General features: G+C 44.0%; 1 protein-coding gene across 12 annotated transcripts in view; it reads left to right on the top strand.

Annotated features, from left to right (window-relative positions):
* Positions 1-436: 436 nt before the first annotated feature.
* Positions 437-18,753, top strand: part of EFCC1 (EF-hand and coiled-coil domain containing 1) — a 61,598-nt gene continuing 43,281 nt past the window's right edge. For 7 of the 12 annotated variants that reach the window (XM_053377741.1, XM_053377738.1, XM_053377736.1 and 4 more), the window contains exons 1-2: positions 441-1,372; positions 3,941-4,350. In XM_053377741.1, coding sequence (XP_053233716.1) covers positions 551-1,372; positions 3,941-4,350 — 1,232 coding nt within the window. In that variant the 5' untranslated portion in view covers positions 441-550. Of the gene's footprint in view, positions 1,373-3,940; positions 4,351-18,753 lie in introns of all 12 variants that reach the window. The other 5 variants (XM_053377739.1, XM_053377740.1, XM_053377737.1 and 2 more) reach the window with 4 other exon arrangements.

Genomic DNA, 18,753 nt, shown 5'->3' with positions numbered 1-18,753 from the left:
TTTTAATAATCACAACTCTTTTTTTTATTTGAAAGAAAAACAAACGTTTAGCCAGAAGTATGAAGGGCTCGGCTTGAGTAAACAAGTTGTTTACTGCTAAATACCCGTTTTCTGTGCTCCGGGGGGGAGGCAGGTACTTGACTGTAGGAGAAAAAAGTGGTGGGGAGATCCGCAGCTCTTAAATCCAAATTTTGCTGCCCCGACGTGCTTTCTGATATCTGATCCCCAAAGTTTCTCGAGGCTGCTGTTTGCTCATGTGACGTTAGTTGCTTTCCCCCCCTTTTGCTTTGCTTTGATGCCTAGCGGTTTTTATCACGCCTAGAGCCCTTTAGCAGGCCGGCAGGCGTGGTGCTGGCTGCTATTATAAACATCTAGCAAAGCAGGAGGGAGGCGCCTTCTCGTTTCGCCGTGCAGGGGCGGAGCGAGGCAGGAGGCGTGGCCCGGGGAGCTCTGCCCGTCCCGAGCCGGGGAACTCGATTGCAAGCGGGAAGCATGGTCGGAGGGAGCGGCGAGCAGAGTTGCGAGGAGGCAGCGGCGGCGGCGCGCCAGGATGGAGCCGTCTGATGGCTGGGATCCCTACGGCCGCCCGGCCCGCCGGACCCAGTGGCTGGTCAGCGCCCTGGCATACCACTACGGGCTGGACCGGGGCGTGGAGAACGAAATCGTGGTGCTGGCCACGGGCTTGGACCAGTACTTACAGGAGATCTTCCACCACCTGGACTGCGAGGCCGAAGGCAGGATCCCCGGAGAGGACTTCCGCACCCTGTGCGGGGTGCTGGGGCTGCAGGCGGACGGCGGCGGCGACGAGGCGGCCGCCGACCCGGAGGAATGCGCCGGCCTCTGCGAGGACGTCGCCCCGGAGCTGACTTTCCGCCAGTTCCACGCCAAGCTATGCGGCTACTTCAGCGCCAAGGCCGGCTGCCCCGCGACGGGCCGGGGCGTCGCGGGGGTGGCGCGGCTGCCGGTCGGCAAGGAGAGCGAGCACATCGAGACCCAGATCCGGCTCCGCAGCCCGCTGCGCCGCCGCCGGGAGAAGGAGGCGGGGGCCGGGCGGGGGCCGTCGAACAAGAAAGAGGGCGGCCGTCGGAGCAGCAGCAGCAGCAACGCCAGGGGGTCTGGTTCCACCTCGTGCACCTCCTCGCCGTCGTCCTCGTCGTCCTCTCCGCCACCTTCTCCCCCCGGGCCCGGCTCGGATCGCCGGCTGGTGCCGTCGGGCTCGTGCTCCCGGGAGTGCTACGAGGAGATCGTGGCCTTGGAGCAGGCGGAGGACCGCATCGTCAAGCTGGAGGACGAGAACGCCAGCCTGCGCGAGCTGGTGGAGGACATGAGGGCGGCTCTGCAAAGCAGCGACGCCCGGTGCTTGGCGCTGCAGGTGAGAGGGCCGGAGGGGGTGGGGTGGGGAGGCTGTCCAAGCGTGGGCCCACTTCGTTGGAATTGTGGGCACGTGCAAAAAAAAGGGCCTTTCTCGCAGCAACCTGTAAAGTTTCATCAAATAGTTTTCAGGTAGTTTAAGGACTGTTGCATCGACAGCGCGCGGCCCTCTAGGGCTCTCTGGGCGTGGGAAATCTTCCCAGGCCACGCCTCCTCCATAGGCACGCCCACTCAAAGCCACGCCCCAAAGTGTCAAATTCCACCTACTCTGACTTCTCTTTAGATCTTATAGATCACCTTTTACTAATTCCCCTTTTTCTTGAGTGTTTTTACCTGAATGAAAGTGTCCTTGATTCTGAATAATGGCTCTCTTGGTTGCTTGGACGAAGGAAAGAGACATGGATATGAGGGTGGGTGTAGAAACTAGCCCACCAAACAGAGGCAAACTTTTCATTTCTTGCTTCATGCGCTTTGGTCTCTGGTCCTGCCCAGCACTATCATGTGGCTGCCAGAAGGTTGTCTAGATGGGAAGGAGCTCCTTGATGTGAATGGAGTTCAGAGTTCTGGCACAGGTGGTGGACCAAATTTGTTTTTTGTTGCCCAGAGGGCGGAACCTGGGGGGAAAGGCCACCAACTAAAAGAAAATGGATTTTGACTAAACATGAGGAATAACTTTCAGTCTGTAGCTCTTGTCACTGCTGTCACTCCCCACAAGTTTTCCTCATCTTCTCCTTCCCCAGCTTAGGAGATGGGTGGTCATAAATACTCACCAAAGTTACTACAAAATCTGACTCTGCTGTGCGTCAGGTCCCTCACCTGCACACATCTCTGAGAAGGTGTAATCCCACTCTGTGATAACACAAGGCCTTATTAGTGGGAGCCCCCACTTTGTGGAGCTTCCTACCCAGGGAGGGCCCTTTGGCGTCCATGTTTCCTCCTCTTTTTCATATCAAAATTGTCCCGTTTCAAAAACATTTTTTGTTGTGTGCCTGTGTGAGCACACTTTGTAATTTGCTTTAAAAAAGACCCACTGTGCCATTTTTGTTGTTGTTTTATTTATAAGTGATGATAGGTTGGAGCAACTCTTTTGAAAATGGAATATAACTGTTTTAAATAACATTTAAAACTCCTGCCTGTGCAACATGACTTCCTTCTTCCCTCCCCATATGCACCCCCATCTCTGTCCCAGAGGGTCCTTCAACTCCCTGGAGCAGATTGTGAGGAGTTCCACTGCACAGGCCAAAGCCTATTCTCAAGCATGGACACCACTGGATACAACCCAATAAAAATAAATAGTCATAAAAGCAGCTTTATCCTGTACTGATGTGTGGGTATATTTACCTTGAAGGTAAACATAAATACAGATTCAAAAGAACTTAAGTTTGTGCTCATAGTGATGATACAGTCTGCACTTCTACATTTGGTGCAACAGATCTTAGTATCAGCCTGTGATACTTCTGATGCACTTCTGGCAAGCTATTACATCATTGTGTTTGTGACTTTGTGAGAGTCAAAGATACACAGAATACACTCTCAATTGTGTGTTCTGCACGTTTGTTCTTGTATGGCTTCTAATGTGTTCATTGCTTAGCATGCTTCATAATGACCAGCCTCAAAAATTGGTTTTAGTACCATTCTCCTAAGACCCTCCTGTTCACGGGTGTATGCCTTGATCAGTTCTTGTATTACAAGGAAGCCGCCCCATGTATTGGAATGGAGCTGGGGAGAGAAAATTTGAGTACAGTAAGCCCCAAACTTACACACTTAACTACAGGACATTCAGCTTTGCACAGCTGGCTCTTTTTTGTAATTTGTTTAAAAATAAAAATAATTGGGGGCAGGCGTCTGGGGGGGAAAAAGAGACTTTGGCAATCCCACCCACCACTGAACCCAACATTTTTTGACCATATGTGATTTTGGCTTTAGGTGTGATCCCCGAAATGTGACCCTGTGTAAGTTACAGGCTGACTGTATTCATATTAATGTAAGAAAACGTAATGTATAGTAGTCACAGGTTTGTGCATGGGTGGCGATAGGAAGGAACGTAAAATGGCAGCAGTTTGCTTTCCAGCCTGTAACCATCACAAAGCAGTACTGTTTCTGTTCCACTGCAGTTTGGTTTCCATCAAATACTAGGTTATTTGTCTGACTGCCACTATTTTAATGATACTGTTTGATGTAAGCTATATAACATGCATTGTTTTTACTTTTCATTTACATTAGAAATCAGTGTTAAAAGAATCCATTAATTATGTGTTGTTTGAGGACTTAAAACAACAGTGATGTTAGCAAATATAGGTCATATTTGCTGACTGATTTCCATTCGTGACCATAGGCTAGGATGCAAACTATAGCAATTTCATTTCCTTTTATTGTTTTCATTGGAAATTTCTGACATCTATAGGTCTATGGTTCAGTCTTTGTGGTACTTTAGCCTTGTTTGAGACCTATATGAGCTGGACTTTCTAAAACATCATGGACAAAAGTGAATTTGAAACAAGTCTGCTTGATTAAAGTGTAGCTTCTTTCCTTCTAATTTATATTTCTACCTCTGCCCTGTTGATTGTAGGTAGGATTGTGGAAGAGCCATGCTAACCATAAGAATAATGGGACCTGTTTTATAAGCAACCGGAGACAATTAGCTAATGGTCAGTCCCAGACTTCCAAGTGCCTTCAAAGTGTTCTAAAAGAGGTTGAATTAATCCGAAGTTCTAGGGATGGACAAATTGAAGAAGCAATTAGGTTCAACCAAGAACTGGAAAAAGAACTGAGGAATTCTCACGAAGCTCTGGTCGCCCTGGAAGACTGCAACCGCAGTCTAAAGAGAGAGCAAGCGGAAATGAGGAAAAAGGTTGAAGAAGCACGGTATGCTGTCCTTAACAGCCTAGGAAAAGTAAAGGAACTCGAAGCTAAAGCCCATAAAATGCCGCAGCTGCAGATATATATTCAGCAGCTAGAATCAGAGCTACAATATTATAGGTAAGCCCGAAATTGCCAAAAACAAATATCAGATGCAGCATATATATGTGGTTTGCAAACTCAATTGTAAACGTCTTCTGAAATGTGGTGGGTAAAGAATTGGCCTCTACCTAGTTATTTTCTTAGTAGGGACTCTCAGCAAAGCGTCACTTATCTCCCTTCTAGTTAAGGCCACAGCAAGCATGATTTAGTGGGAACAGGAAAGGCTATCAAAGAAAAGCCCAACATGCCATTGACAAAAATCAGCAGATGTTAACAATCTAATTTAGGAGACATTATTAATGGTCTTGTGGGAGTTGATGTTTAAAAAGGGCAACATGTAATCTAATGGGAGAGGCTGTGGGGGGGGGGGCGGAACCCACCAGCTGGTTATCATTAAGGGCATTGGTTGCAATCTGCATTTTAGCTTTATGTGAATATTTGTACAGCGCTACCCATTGGGATTCCTCATGTTTTGGCACTTCATAACTTCTCTTTATGCTGTTATACCAAATATTTTGGGCCACGCTTGAAGAAATTTTCTCCAGGAAGTTAAGAATGGTCATTTATATTGCTGTTTTTTAGGTTAGGCAACAGCTGCTTTATCAGGATGATCTTCTAAAGTGAACTGCATTTGTGGGTTTGTCCATTTAAAACTAGTTTTAAAACTTGAAACTTAGTTATCAATATATTCACTAATCAAAACGGCAGTACGGTGTGATATGTGCTAGCATCTCGTTTTGTATATAGTTGTGAGCAATTATTTCCGTTTCCCCAGTCATGATGGAAACAGCTAAGTGATCCTGAGAAAGGGGATCATAACACTACATGGATGTACTATGGAAGCTTATTACAGTGCAATGCTATATGTGTGGCTAGTCAGAAGGAAGTCCCATTCAGTTTACTGGGACTTGTTTTCCAGGTAAGTGCATATAGGATTCTTGCTTTAATGACTTTACTTTACTTTCTTTGCCTTGCAGAGGTGGGGTGAAAATTTAAGAAGGAGTGAGCCACCTCTGCTTGAATTGTCGAAGGGCTGTGGCTCAGTGGTAGAACGTCTGCTCTGCATGTGGAAGATCCAGGTTCAGACCCTGGAATCTCTAGGATGCCTAAGAAAGATACCGGCTCCAAACCCTGGAGAGTTCCTGGATATTAGTGTTCGTAGACAGTGTAGTGATAGATGGACCAATAATTTGATAAGGCAGATCCCAGTGTTCCTAAGTAATTTGACATACTAGTATCAAGAAAGCCAGTGTGGTGTAGTGGTTAAGAGCTGTATACTCGTAATCTGGGGAACTGGGTTCGCATCTCCCTCCTCCACATGCAGCTGCTGGGTGACCTTGGGCTAGTCACACTTCTCTGAAGTCTCTCAGCCCCACTAACCTCACAGAGTGTTTGTTGTGGGCGAGGAAGGGAAAGGAGAATGTTAGCCGCTTTGAGACTCCTTCGGGTAGTGATAAAGCGGGATATCAAATCCAAACTCTTCTTCTCTTCTTAAGTCCTAAAGATCTGCAGTGGTGCATCTGTTTGTATTAGCTGTGCAGTGCCCTTCCAACATAACCGTAAAGGAGCTTTGAAATTTATGCACACATGCATGCACGTACATTGGGGCTGTGTTTGGCACACTTATTTGCAGGTGCAGTACATTTTTTAGGACTGGACTGTAAGTGCCATTAGTATACTATAAATGTCTGCTTATAGTCCTTTTTTTAAGGATCAATCCTTTCTCATGGTTAAACTCAGTGCATTGCTAAGCACCCTTAGGCTCCATAGACTCTGGAGAGGCAAGCATCCATAGATATGTGTAGAATTATGGCTAGTGTTTACTACTGTAAAGAAGGCATTTTGCTTCTTTGTTCTGTGCTACACGGGTAAACCAGATGACGACCCTCCAAGACAAAACGAGCCAAGGTTCATAGCTCTCATTATTGCTGACATAGTACACTTGGCTCTCCAAACAAACTTAATAGTGACACCAATTGTGGATAGTACCGATTCCATGCCTGGTAGCCACTAAATAGGCTTTCACTCAAGACGGACTAAATCAGACACCAAAGCCAGAAGCAATTGAATAGACGGCTTTGCATTTTTTAATATACCTGGGAGCTCACTTTACCATTTTTCTTAATAATGAGAACAATTACAGCATTAATTTGTATGGGGTATATCTGACCAAGCATGTTGTACTGAAATCTCATACAGCCCTAATGTAAAGAGGGTTGAGGGGGGTTGTGGGCCAAAGATCTTTTAGTTGGGAAATAACACTGGTTATTTCCAGTGTTTTTTTTCTAGAAGAAGAGGTGCCGGAATTCACCATAAACACCTCCCTCGTTCTCTTAGAATGGCAATGGCACCCCATTGAGAAGTGCCGGAATTGAGTTCTGGCTGAAAAAAAGCCCTGGTTATTTTCAAAGTGGCCTAGAGTGCATTATGTGCTTAGACCACTCAAACACACTATATATGTGCTAGGTGCATTTATACAAGTTATTCAAAAGCAGAGATTCTGAAATTTCTGAGCAACTACAATAGCCAATTTCCCTCTGAAACCTGACATTTCCTCTCAGTCGGCTTACAAGAGTTCCAACTGAGTTATATGGGGAATCAAAGCTATTGTGTCCTGTAATTGTGAGGTAAAAGAAGTTTTTAAAATAGTCCAGTGCCATTTTTATAAACGTTGTATACATTCTTATCTAGGGGTCTGCAGTAATGGAAGAGTTTGTTAAATGGTTGGGGTTTTGCTTTTTTAAATTAATCAAAGCTTTTGTCATTGGCAAGTGGATTCTTTGGACTTTCATCCCAATTTTAAGCACATTTCTTAAAATTTAGTTCCATTAATTTTAGTGGTGGACAGTTCCCAGTGCTGTGTAGAATTGGGGCACTGTACAATTGTCAGAAGTGGGTGTTGACCAAGAATGCCCTTTGCGTCATTGTTGGGAGAAAAAAGGCTTGCAGGTGGGTATGTACTGGCCTTGGTATTGAGGGCTGAAGCTCAGCTCTAGAATCTTGCAAAGTTGTTTTTCCATAGTTTAATGGTGCATGAAATTCATCTTTTAAGAAAAGGGAGATTAACTGGTTACAGATCAATGGGAAATGAAGCCTGGGCTTGCCCAGGGAACACTTCAGAGAGCTACAGCAATATGACAGTCTATGGCTGGAGTGTTTTATGTGTGCAGCGTGTGAGTAAAGGCATGTTCCTTGTAATAAATGAACAGCTTATCTCAGGCATGGTTGGAGGAAAATGTGAAAGCGTGGGATTTGGGAAATTCAGAATATGGCTTCCAATGCACAGTGTAGCAGCGCCCATAGAAACCTGGAATCTTTACTTCAAAAGAGAGAGGAAGTGAAAGATGAAGTTTATGTGTAATTTAATAAACTGTAGAATTGTGGAAGAAACTGTAGGAAGCAGAATACTGTATGTGCTTACCTCTGTATCTAGCTAGGGCATGTGTGGCTCAGATCTCTACTCACACTTTATTATTTGATGAGACAACTCTTCCCCCCCCCCCCTTCTTTCTTTTTTTATTTTTGGAAGCCCTTTAGAAGCTTCAGAATTTAATGGCAGAAGAGGGGAAAGGAAACAGGATACACATGAACAGGCCATGCTTCCTATCCTGTGTGCTGCTTTGTTGTGCTGCCCAAAGCGAAGAGAGGTGTTAAGCTTGTTTTGTATTAACAGCTTGCACATTTTACCACCGACGGAGTTTCAAAGTTTATGTTTTCAGCTGTTCTTTTGGCCGTTTTAAAGACTTGCAGAAAGCAGATGCGATTGACGCAGAGTCACCTCAAAGCCCTCCAGAGCCCAGACCTGTGCTTCCAGCCTATAGTTGAAAACATTCTGTTTGTTTTAGCTTTTGCTGTTTCTTAGAAGGCCATCAGTCACTGTTTGCCGTTAATCCTTTGATTATTAGATTGTCTGCTGGAACTTCAGCCTGGGAGTGAATTACCCTTGTATTGGCTGGAGGCTGCATTAACCTGAGCTGGATAGGACACAGTGAGAACTATATAAAAGGAAGCACTCCGTGTTTCAGGGGTCAGGATCATGTTTCTCTGAAGTGGGCCCAGGGGCTGATAACCTTGTTTATTTGTGGTGCTGAGAAACCAGGTGAAACTAGAGCACTTTCATGAATGTCCATGGACAGCATTAATTATAGCAAAATGTTTCCATTGTGGTTTTGCAGCACAGGAGCAACACCACCACTGCTACCTAAACTGGGTGCATGCCATACATTTAAAGCGCATGGCTTCCCCTGAAGAAACGTGGGAACTGTAGTTTGTCAAGGGTGCTGGGGATTGTAGCTCTGAGGGGGGTAAATGACACCCATTTGCTCAGTCCACATGGCACTGAGGCAGGCTGGAGGACAGAGTCTGAAGAACAGATCACGTGTGTTCCCTTGTCCATCAGATGGGAACTCTAGAACCAACATTTTTGTTATCGTTTCTTTTTTGAAGTTAATTTATTTGAGAATTTACCCTTCCATGATGCTAAACTGTGAATATGTTGCAGGAGAGTAGAGTGGTACAATTCTACCCTAGTTTTCCCCCACCTTCTTTAAATCTTGCTGTTCTTGGAGTTTGTCTTTCACAGCATATGCACGAAAGTTGGTTATAGCATGAAAGCAAATATTGCCTTGCCATCCACGGAGACAAATCTCTCGAGTACTTTACCTGTTTAAAGTTTCATGTTGGAAGTGGTCACAAATAGCAGTAGGATTAAGAAGGGTTTGGGGGGAGTCCTCAACAAATATTCCAGTTTAATTAATTTAAAGCCAGAGGTGGGCAGAATAGATGGGAATCTACTGGTGGATATCTGGGTGATTTGTGCAGTCTTGTCAAGGATTTCTGACTTAATTGTTCAGCAACAGCAGCAACTCCCCCACCCCAATTTAGGTTGCTGCAATTAAAAAAGCTTTGTTGGGGGAGAGGAATGGATTTTTGTGAGAAAGGACAGTGAGCTCACTTCTGGCACAGAAGGACAGCAAGCACACTAAGTTGAATTTAGCTTCTGTTGGTGAACCTGTGAGTTCTAGGGGGGAAAGCAAAGTAGATTTTGCTAGCTTGGAAGCATGTAGACATTACTAGTTTAAAACACAGCAAGCTCCTTTACATCGCCTCTGATGTCATGACCTCCACCTCCTTGATCCAAGAACCAAGATCTGCAAGTTTTCTCTCTGATCCTTAAGGGCTCTCAGTTGTTGTGCCATTCCTTCCATTGTATTAAGAGAATAGTCTGCCTGAGTTCCTCTGGTGGCTAGCTGCCATTTTTGAAGCACCTAGAAGAAGAAGAGTTTGGACTTGATAATCCTGCCTTTCACTCCCCTTAATGAGTCTCAAAGTGGCTAACAATCTCCTTTCCCTTCCTCTCCCACAACAAACACTCTGTGAGGTGAGTGAGGCTGAGAGACTTCAGAGAAGTGTGACTAGCCCAAGGTCACCCAGCAGCTGCATGTGGAGGAGCGGGGAAGCAAACCCAGTTCTCCAGATTACGAGTCCACTGCTCTTAATCACTGCACCACGCTGGCTCTCAGCAGCTACAGCAGATGGAGACCTCTGGGAGGCGTTTTTATATTTTAGTCTAAAAAAGTCAGTAAGATTGGAATCTTTACATTTGCCTACTTCTGTCAGCACAACGTACCCAGGGCCATTGTTTATAGCCAAATCGGCATACGCAGGTCTTTGTTGTGGGCCAGAATCGGTCAAAATTTTGAGGAGCTCCACCACTGCATGTCCTTCAGCAAGTTCTGCCTTCTCCACAAATTTCATTCCTTAAATTTCTTTTCAGTGAATATATTCAAGGAGGTGTCAAATTTTGTTTTCTCTCAGAACAATTCCATACTATTTTCATCTTACTCAAGTGGGACCTAAAACAAGATGTTGAAGTGTGGAGTACTCCTGTCCAGGTGTACTCCATACCCTTTCCCAGGATACTCTGCAGAGCTGGACATTTAATGAGGAACACTGAGACACATGCCTTAGGCAGCAGATTACAAAGAGTGGTGGATTATGCCCAGCCTATTTGCCACCCATAGACCTGCCCTGACTCCCTGCTGCTGCCACCAGCTCTGTGACTAGCTGCTACCTGCCCCCACCCCCGTGGCTGCTAGTGCCATGGCAGCTGTCACCACCCCTACTAATAATCTCCCTCTTGGACTGGCACCCCAAACTCGCCCCTCCAGATGTTTTGGGGCTACAGTTCCCATCATCCCTAGCTAACAGGTCCAGTGGTCAGGGATGATGGGAATTGTAGTCCCAAGACATCTGGAGGGCAAAGTTTGGGGATGCCTGCTCTTGAATGTGGCTGGATGCCATATTGGCTGCATAAGGATCTATATTTGGAAAATGAGTTAGCTATTGGTTTATATAATTTACTGATAAATTGACAATGGTGCTGTGGGCATGGAAGTTTTGATTGCTGTATTTAATGCTGAAAGAGAAATGTGGAACTGGGAAATGAAAATATGAATACTTAAGAACAGCTGACGCGGCTACCATAAATACGATCACTTTCAAGGTTAATAGGAAAACACACTGAATGGGTGTTGAACTAAGCACAGACTTCTCGTTTTCAGTTTGACATTTCAGCTGTTTACAACAAATCTCCAGCCTTTTCTAGCTGATTGCACCTCCCTTCTTTTTTTCTTGCCACCCTCATCCCCTCCATTGTTCCCATGGTCTGAGTGTAGTTTATAATTAATTTGCATGCTGAACATCAAAAAAGAAAAAGTGATTTCATGATACGTGAGTGCATTTTCTGGTCTGTTAACTTCAGTTATAATGTTGAGCTGTAAAGAGTATCCATTATGCTAAGTTATCTAGAATAAGGGATAAGAGTGTATTATGTGTGAGCTGATCACATTTTCAATATGCCAGCCTTATCTATTGTCATCCTTATCTGTTTAACATGACAACTGGACAAAGCAAAATCAAGCCTTTTCAGTTTTGAAAATTTTATGGAAGTTGCACTTTGTTACACAGCGTGTATTTTTAGGTAAGATTACTAGACTTCTAATTAAATCTCCCATTTTTTCATTTGTTCTTTGTAAAAAAAAAAAAGGCTGGGGGGCATTGACTTACTTGGGTTGGAGCAATTCCATGGAAGCACAATATAGTGTCACCCACTGTTCATTCAATCAGTTCTACATTTGCACAGTCTGAGAGATTCCATAAGCCTGTGTGGGAGCTGTTCGTTGCACATATTGTAACTGTCTCTTAGCAACCTGCATTGTGATGCACACCTTCTCTGTGCTAAATACTAAGGCTGTGGAGCACGAATGGAATGGAAAACGGGGACAAAAAACCTTGCAGGCCAAAGGATCAAGGGAATTTTGTCACAGTGTGTGTGGTACATTCTTCACCATAACAAAGAACCTTACAAGGTTCTGCCTTAACAAAAAAAGAGAAAAGAATAAAGTATGCATATATCAAGAATTAGAATACACACCATATATATTTCTTTCTTTTTCTTTTGTTTTCTGAAAGCCATTTTCAGTTTATTTGCTTTTGTAACCGTTGTACTTTGTTTTGTTTAGTATTTTAAGCTAAGTTCTATTTTGCGATAAATCATTTACTACCAGTGCATTGGGTTGCATACGATGTTAGTTGGAATAGTCCCATTTAAATTAATGGAGGTTACTAACTTGGGTTCATCAATTTCAGTGGGTCTTCTCTGAGTAGAACTTAGCTGGAATACAATTGCCTGAAGGTGATATGTAACAAGGTCCAGTTATGTTTCTCTGCTGACTCTATGGCTTGTTGTATTTTTCTTCAGGAAGCGATCTTATTTATGCAGCTGATGTTTCCCATCTTACATGTGTGAACTGGAACTAACAGTGATACAGCATCAGAAACCTAAATTTCCATGTTCTTAGCATAAAAAAACCACACACTTCACTTCTACTATAGGAATGTTCCAGTTGCCAGGTTCATCGTATGCAGTTCTGAAAGTTTGTGGTTTAGCAACAGAGTCCAACTCCTGGTTTGTGATATAAGAATATAAGTAAAAAAATAAAAGCCTTTCCAGGCTTTAAGCATTTTCATGATACCAACTGTATCATGCTGAATGCACTTGAATAGTATCAAACTACAAACACATGGCAAGTTGATGAAGATTACAAATGAGTGGAGCAATTGCAGTTGCCACATTGCATTGTATAATACCAGCTCTGCAAAACTACTGAAAATTTGCACCCCTCCTTTTAGGCAACTACTACCTTATTGTTTAATAACGAAGGAATTTTAGCACTCGCATCTCAATACCTATAGTCACTGAAAGTTTGGACATTCCCTGTAACATCTAATCTACGTGTCCCTATTTGTGCAGCTGAAAATGATCCAATAATGGCTTTTAGCCCTGATTAAACTTTGAGAAGTCTCTGATAAGTTAATGCTCAAGAGACCGGGAACACAAGCAGTAGATGTGCATGCTATTGATGGAGATGCTCCTGAGTTTCCTGGGTGTACAGAATGCTGGGTACAGAATGCTGGACCTTGGGCCAAATACATAAAAGTGATCCATATGGTCTTGTGACTGAATGGTCCTTTGAAAATGCACGTTGCTGCATGAAATTGGTTTACTGAAAGCAGCCTCTTTAGAACCTACTGAACGCTTCTATGTGTCTGTGACAAGCTATGGAAAGTTCCCACTTTCCAGGTACTAGCTGACAGCCCCTATCATTGACATGGATGATAGAGGTGCTAAGTACTAGGTAGCAGGTGGCTTTGGAAAACCTCCAGAGAATTTATTTTTTTGCCATAGAACAAGATGAAGGTTGAGTGCTCTGTTGTGATGGAGTGTTTGTTTTCATAGTGCAGTGATTTAGTGGCGACTCATGATGTCACATTAGTCATAACACAGAGAAATTGGCACACAGTGCGTACCTGCTCTGTTTTTTATTCTCTACACTTGACACGACCCCCAACCCAGTATACGTGGCAGTTGTTCATATAACACACTGGAGGTATTTAGTAAAGCATGTTGTGAGGTTAGCCAACTTTTAAGGTCTGGGAGATTTGAGTTTAGCTACTGGTTGCTTGAGTTAAGAATAATTGAAAATTCTTCTCAGCAACCTAGTAGGTCTAGCATTGTGTTTAATGTCAGACTTGAAAGAAGCCGTTGAAGATGAAAACCAGCCTTTGGCCACCTGGTGCCAGCCAGAGGTTTTGGAAAGCTGATGTAAACAATCCAGCTTCATGGAAAGCAAAGGCATCAGCCTATGCTATTTTGGATTGTAAATAAGAGAAAACGGTGCCTAGATTTACTTACAGTACTTGGTAATGAAACTTGCTGCAGAATTAGGTGGAGGAAGTTGAACTCAAGACCCTATGCTTGCTGATAGCACTAAATAAGTAATGAAAGTAATACAGTGGTACCTCGGGTTAAGTACTTAATTTGTTCTGGAGGTCCGTTCTTAACCTGAAACTGTTCTTAACCTGAAGCACCACTTTAGCTAATGGGGCCTCCTGCTTCTGCCACGCCGCCAGAGCCCAATTTCTGTTCTTATCCTGAAGCAAAGTTCTTAACCTGAAGCACTATTTCTGGGTTAGTGGAGTGTGTAACCTGAAGGGTATATAACCTGAAGCGTATGTAACCCAAGGTACCACTGTATTGGGATTTTGAAAAGGAACAGGACCAACTTCCGCACTGGAGCAAAGATGATGTCTTTGCCAACTTCTACCCAAGAAGCCCAAAACAAGATCTAAAGAGGTTGGTCTTTCTCACAAACATTTGCATACACACAAACCAGACTGCACATGCAAATGTTGGCATCCGTCTGGCTCAAGAGACAATGCAGTGCTCTTCTGGAGGGGAAGCCAAACTGCTGTGTTAGCACCCAAGTGACCTCCCCAGGGTGCAAGACTGGGCAGTGTGTATGGAGGTCCTAGGCTGCCCAGACAACAATTCTCTAAAAATCGTAAGGTGACTTTTCATAAAAGAAAAGTGAGTTGCTGTGGAAAGCGATGGAGCCAAAGTTCATTCTCTTCCTCAAAATACTCAATGGCAAAGTCCAGATTCTGGGTTTTTCACCTGCTTTTAAATAAGCGTGATAGCCCGGTTTGCATGTTTATCTCTACAGTGGTACCTCAGGTTAAGTACTTAATTCGTTCCGGAGATCTGTTCTTAACCTGAAACTGTTCTTAACTTGAAGCACCACTTTAGCTAATGGGGCCTCCTGCTGCCACTGCGCCACCGGAGCACGATTTCTGTTCTCATCCTGAAGCAAAGTTCTTAACCTGAGGTTAGCGGAATCTGTAACCTGAAGTGTATGTAACCCAAGGTACCACTGTATTCTGGTGGCAGGAAGTATACATCCCCTCTATCCTCTCCCAGCCCCTCAATTCCTGTTTTCAATTTAAGCAGGTGAACTTGAGGGTGCAACATTAACGAATTTGTGAATCAGGCGGGTCTATACAGGCTGCTACTTTTATTATTGTGTGAGTTAATTCAATTTCTTCTCTTTTCCACTCAAGAAACTCTTAGCTGGCTGCTTGCATCCTGATTCTGGCTTCATTTCTGCCCCTCAGTGGAGCTGGAGTACTTTATGATATCCCTATGACTATGCTGTTTCTTCCTTCCTTTGAATGCTTTGTTTCTTTTCTCTCATTTCTTTTAACATAAAAAGAACATGAAAAAAGACAAATCCAGAAATAGTAGGGCAGCATCTTCAAAAAGGGACATGGTGTAGAATTTCATATAAATAAAACACTACGTTTTGCAAGAAGATGGATTGTGCAGGGATTCAAATCTCCCAGGATGTAGAGTAGTATTAATCATTGGCGAAGTGTTCTTGAGTGGACAAACCGCATGTGAACAAATCATTGCAGTGAATCCTTATGGGATGATACCTATCAGAAAAGCTATTATGAATGTGCACAGATAGAGGTCATGCATTGGAAAATGGTACTGGAAGCAGAAGAAACCACTTTTGCTGTTTTCTCCATTCTTATTCTAGTAGCTTGTGTGCATGTGTTTGGTCGGATCTGGTAGCAGCACACAGCTGAGGTCATGCACTGGAGAGCCCATGTGGAGTGGTGGTCGGAACTAGGACCTGAGAGGCGAGAGTTGAAATCCCAACTCAACCATGAAGCTTGATGGGTGACTTTGAGTCAGTCAGTCTGTCCCTCAGCCTAATCCAGGCATAGGCAAACTTGGCCCTCTAGATGTTTTGGGACTACAACTCCCATCATCCCTAGCTAACAGGACCAGCAGTCAGGGATGATGGGAACTGTAGTCTCAAAACATCTGGAGGACAGAGTTTGACTGTGCCTGGCCTAATCAATCTCAGGGTTGCTATAAGGATAAAATGGGGGGGGGGGGCTCTCCCACCACCTGCAATTAGGTAAACTTGGCTCTGCTGGGAGGAGGAGCCCCTTGCTTCTGGGTGGGAGGCCTAGCAAGCTGTCTTTGATCACAGCCCTCTGAAACCTGGTGCCTGTGCTGACAAATATCAAAACACAAACAGCTGTTAAATTAAATGGGCAGTTGCTATGAAAACAAAGGACTTTTCTGTGACCAGGCCCAATATTGTCTTACACACTGCCCCCTTCCAATATGTACCAAACAAAATTCTGCCTATTCAGTCTCTTTCTGTTGCTCTCTAGCTGAGAACTATCTCACATTTTCTTATCTTAGAAACCTTGGGCATTTTCTTTCTTTAACTTGGAAGCTTATCACAATCAGGCTTGAGAAGCCTTATTGTAGACAAAGCATGACAAAAAGTATATAATTGATTCTGAAGTGAAATTGGAGCAAAGACACATTTCCCCCCAAAGTTGGAACAGTTTCCTTAAAACTTGATTTTGCCAAAGACTCTAAGAGGTTGTGGACCCACTTGCAGCGTGCCCCAGAGTCATGAAGTGATAACAGGTGGAATAAACTTGACACAACTTTCTGGAGTTAAGACTCGGCCATAACTTTATTGATTACAGATTTAGGTAGGCTTTGGCTTAGGCATTGGGTGTGTATCCTATATCAGCCTTCCGTGGGAAGGCTGAAGTTTGGACAGGGTCATGCCTGGGTTATGGACCAGCTCAAGACCATGCTGGTCCTCCCCAGGCTGAGTCCAGAAGTTCTATGGTACTTCTACACCTGCTTGGCTTCAGGACAGAAACTTCAACTCAGACCCCTTTACTAGGGTACCCTGAGATTGGTTATAGATGCAATAGCGCCTGATATTGGACTGAAAAAAATCTGTGTTTTGCTTTTGTAAAGCAAAGAACACACAAAGCATCCGATTCTACAAAGATCGCCTCCTGTCTTCCTATCCCTTGCATGTAAATCTGATTTTTAAAAAATGGATTAAAGTCTTACTGATACTGGAGATATAGCAGTTAACCTTTTAGATCATTTAACAGATCTGAATGTCCTGTTTGCCAATGTAAAGAAACTTTGTTTTTGATGAGAGCCAAAAGTCATTGGTGTACAGCCTGCACGCTTTCTGACTGCGAGGTACCCTGATGAAACTTTAATGCCATTTGTCAATAGATATCCTTTTATTGTATACAGGAAACAAGCAAGAGTTAGATAAGCTAAAAATAATCCCCGGGCTCAGCAGGGGCTCCATTGGAGAAGCCCACATGTGGAGGCACAGAACGTTATATGTGGAAGAGACTTCTGAGCTGATCCCCCAACCTGTCCCTCTGTCCCCTCGGGGTTCCTTTATAGAGGAAGAAAAGACGATAGTAAAAGGCCGGCGGGGAGAAGAGAGTGCAGTTTGGTTCATTACTGTGAAAAAGAAGCTGTCAATGTGTCACTTTCTTTCATTCTTCCTCCCTTGCCAGGCCTTTCTTGATCCAAGGAATGGAGACTTAAATCAAACAGTCAGGATGAATGATGAAACCGCACAGTGTGTGTAAAACAAAACAAAGAAGAAGAAGAGGGCAACCAAGAGCGGGGCTGGATGTGGGGCACCATCTGGAGGCAGTGGAGAACAGTCCGCTGATTGTTTCCTTTATTTCGCTGAGGGCAGTCTGGTAGTTGAAAGGCCTTGGTGGGGAGGCATTCCCTTGTCTCTGTGTAACAAACAATAGCCAGGCCTTGTAAAGCCCCGCCATCTTCGAAGCATAGGTACTGTTTTTTTATGGTACGATAAGACCAGAGGAGCAAAGAAGTAGCATTGCCTATCAGCCTTCTAGGTTGGAGGGACAATGCCTTCAGTTTTTAAAATGGAGCCTGATAGGTCCTTCTGTGTAGACTCTTACTTGTTTTTGTTTCTATTTACAGTCGTACCTCCGTTTACATAAGCCTCTGGTTACGTAAACTTTGGGATGTGTGCGCGGCAAACCCGGAAGTATTTTACCGGGTTTTGACGCATGCGCAGAAGCGGTCCTCAGGTTGTGGAAACCTTGGGATCCGACCGGACCTCTGAAAAGGATCCCATCCGCAACCAGAGGTACCACTGTGTTTATTTTGCAAAGACATCGGTTCTACTAGTCAGATGATAGACGTGCAGCACCAACAGGTTTCTTGCAGCATATGCAACCTGGTGCAGAAGCACATTTAAGGGAGTGCGGCCCATTTGCCCACACTGGGCACCGAGTTGAGAGGGTGCAGCAGGAGGCACTGCAACAATGTCTAATGACGGGGTGGCCACCAAATTTTGGCATCTCAGGGCGCCACTGAAATTTTGATGCCCAAAGTCTGCCATTTCCTGGTGCCCTCCTTGTTCAACTTCTACATTTCCTTTTAGTCCAAAACATGTGGAAGGCACCAGGCTGGCAAAAATTGGTATATGCTATAAAGATTGCTTTATGGAGATGTTGCAAAATATAGTCTCTTTGCAAAATCCTTTGCAAGTGCAATGTCTGTTCTAAATTGCCAGTGGTACTAATCATAATGTTTCCAAATAAATAAATAAGCACTGAAACCTCCTTGAGAAAATGGGGTTGGGAGTCTGGGCCTCGCAACAGAAGAGGCCCCATCTCCAGTAGCCACCCACTTAGCCTTTGAAGGTGCCTGAAGCTAGGCCTCAAATAATGTCTCAGCAGGTTCATACAAGCAGCCCTCCCTCAGTTTGCAAAGTAGTTCATCAGGAGTGTGTCACTTCCAGACGTAAGAAACACTAAGATTAGAAGCCTGTTGGTGAAGTTGCCAGAATCTCTTGTGTGTTGTTTGGAGATCAGGACTGTTAATTTACATTTGTTTATTTTTATTGTTTTCTGACTGTTTTTAATATATTTTTCTGGATGTTTGGGGTTTTTGACGTTTTGAGGGTTTTTTTAAAAAAATATTAAGTTGCTGAGCTACTTGGAATGCTTCTGTGGAAAGGCACACTATAAATGTGATAAATTGAACAGTGTATTTTTTACCTCTTTTTAATGCATCTGTTGATACCACAATGAACTGTGTCATTACGCAAATATGGCAGTTCTGTGGCTCATAGTTTCCTCAACTGTGTGCGGTCTAAACTCCCCTCATTATTGTTCACAGCC

This window comes from Podarcis raffonei, chromosome 2 (assembly GCF_027172205.1).
Source record: "Podarcis raffonei isolate rPodRaf1 chromosome 2, rPodRaf1.pri, whole genome shotgun sequence".
In the NCBI taxonomy this organism is placed as follows: domain Eukaryota; kingdom Metazoa; phylum Chordata; class Lepidosauria; order Squamata; family Lacertidae; genus Podarcis; species Podarcis raffonei.
The sequence above is the reverse complement of the archived record's forward strand: the minus strand, read 5'-3'. Positions and strand labels throughout refer to the sequence as shown.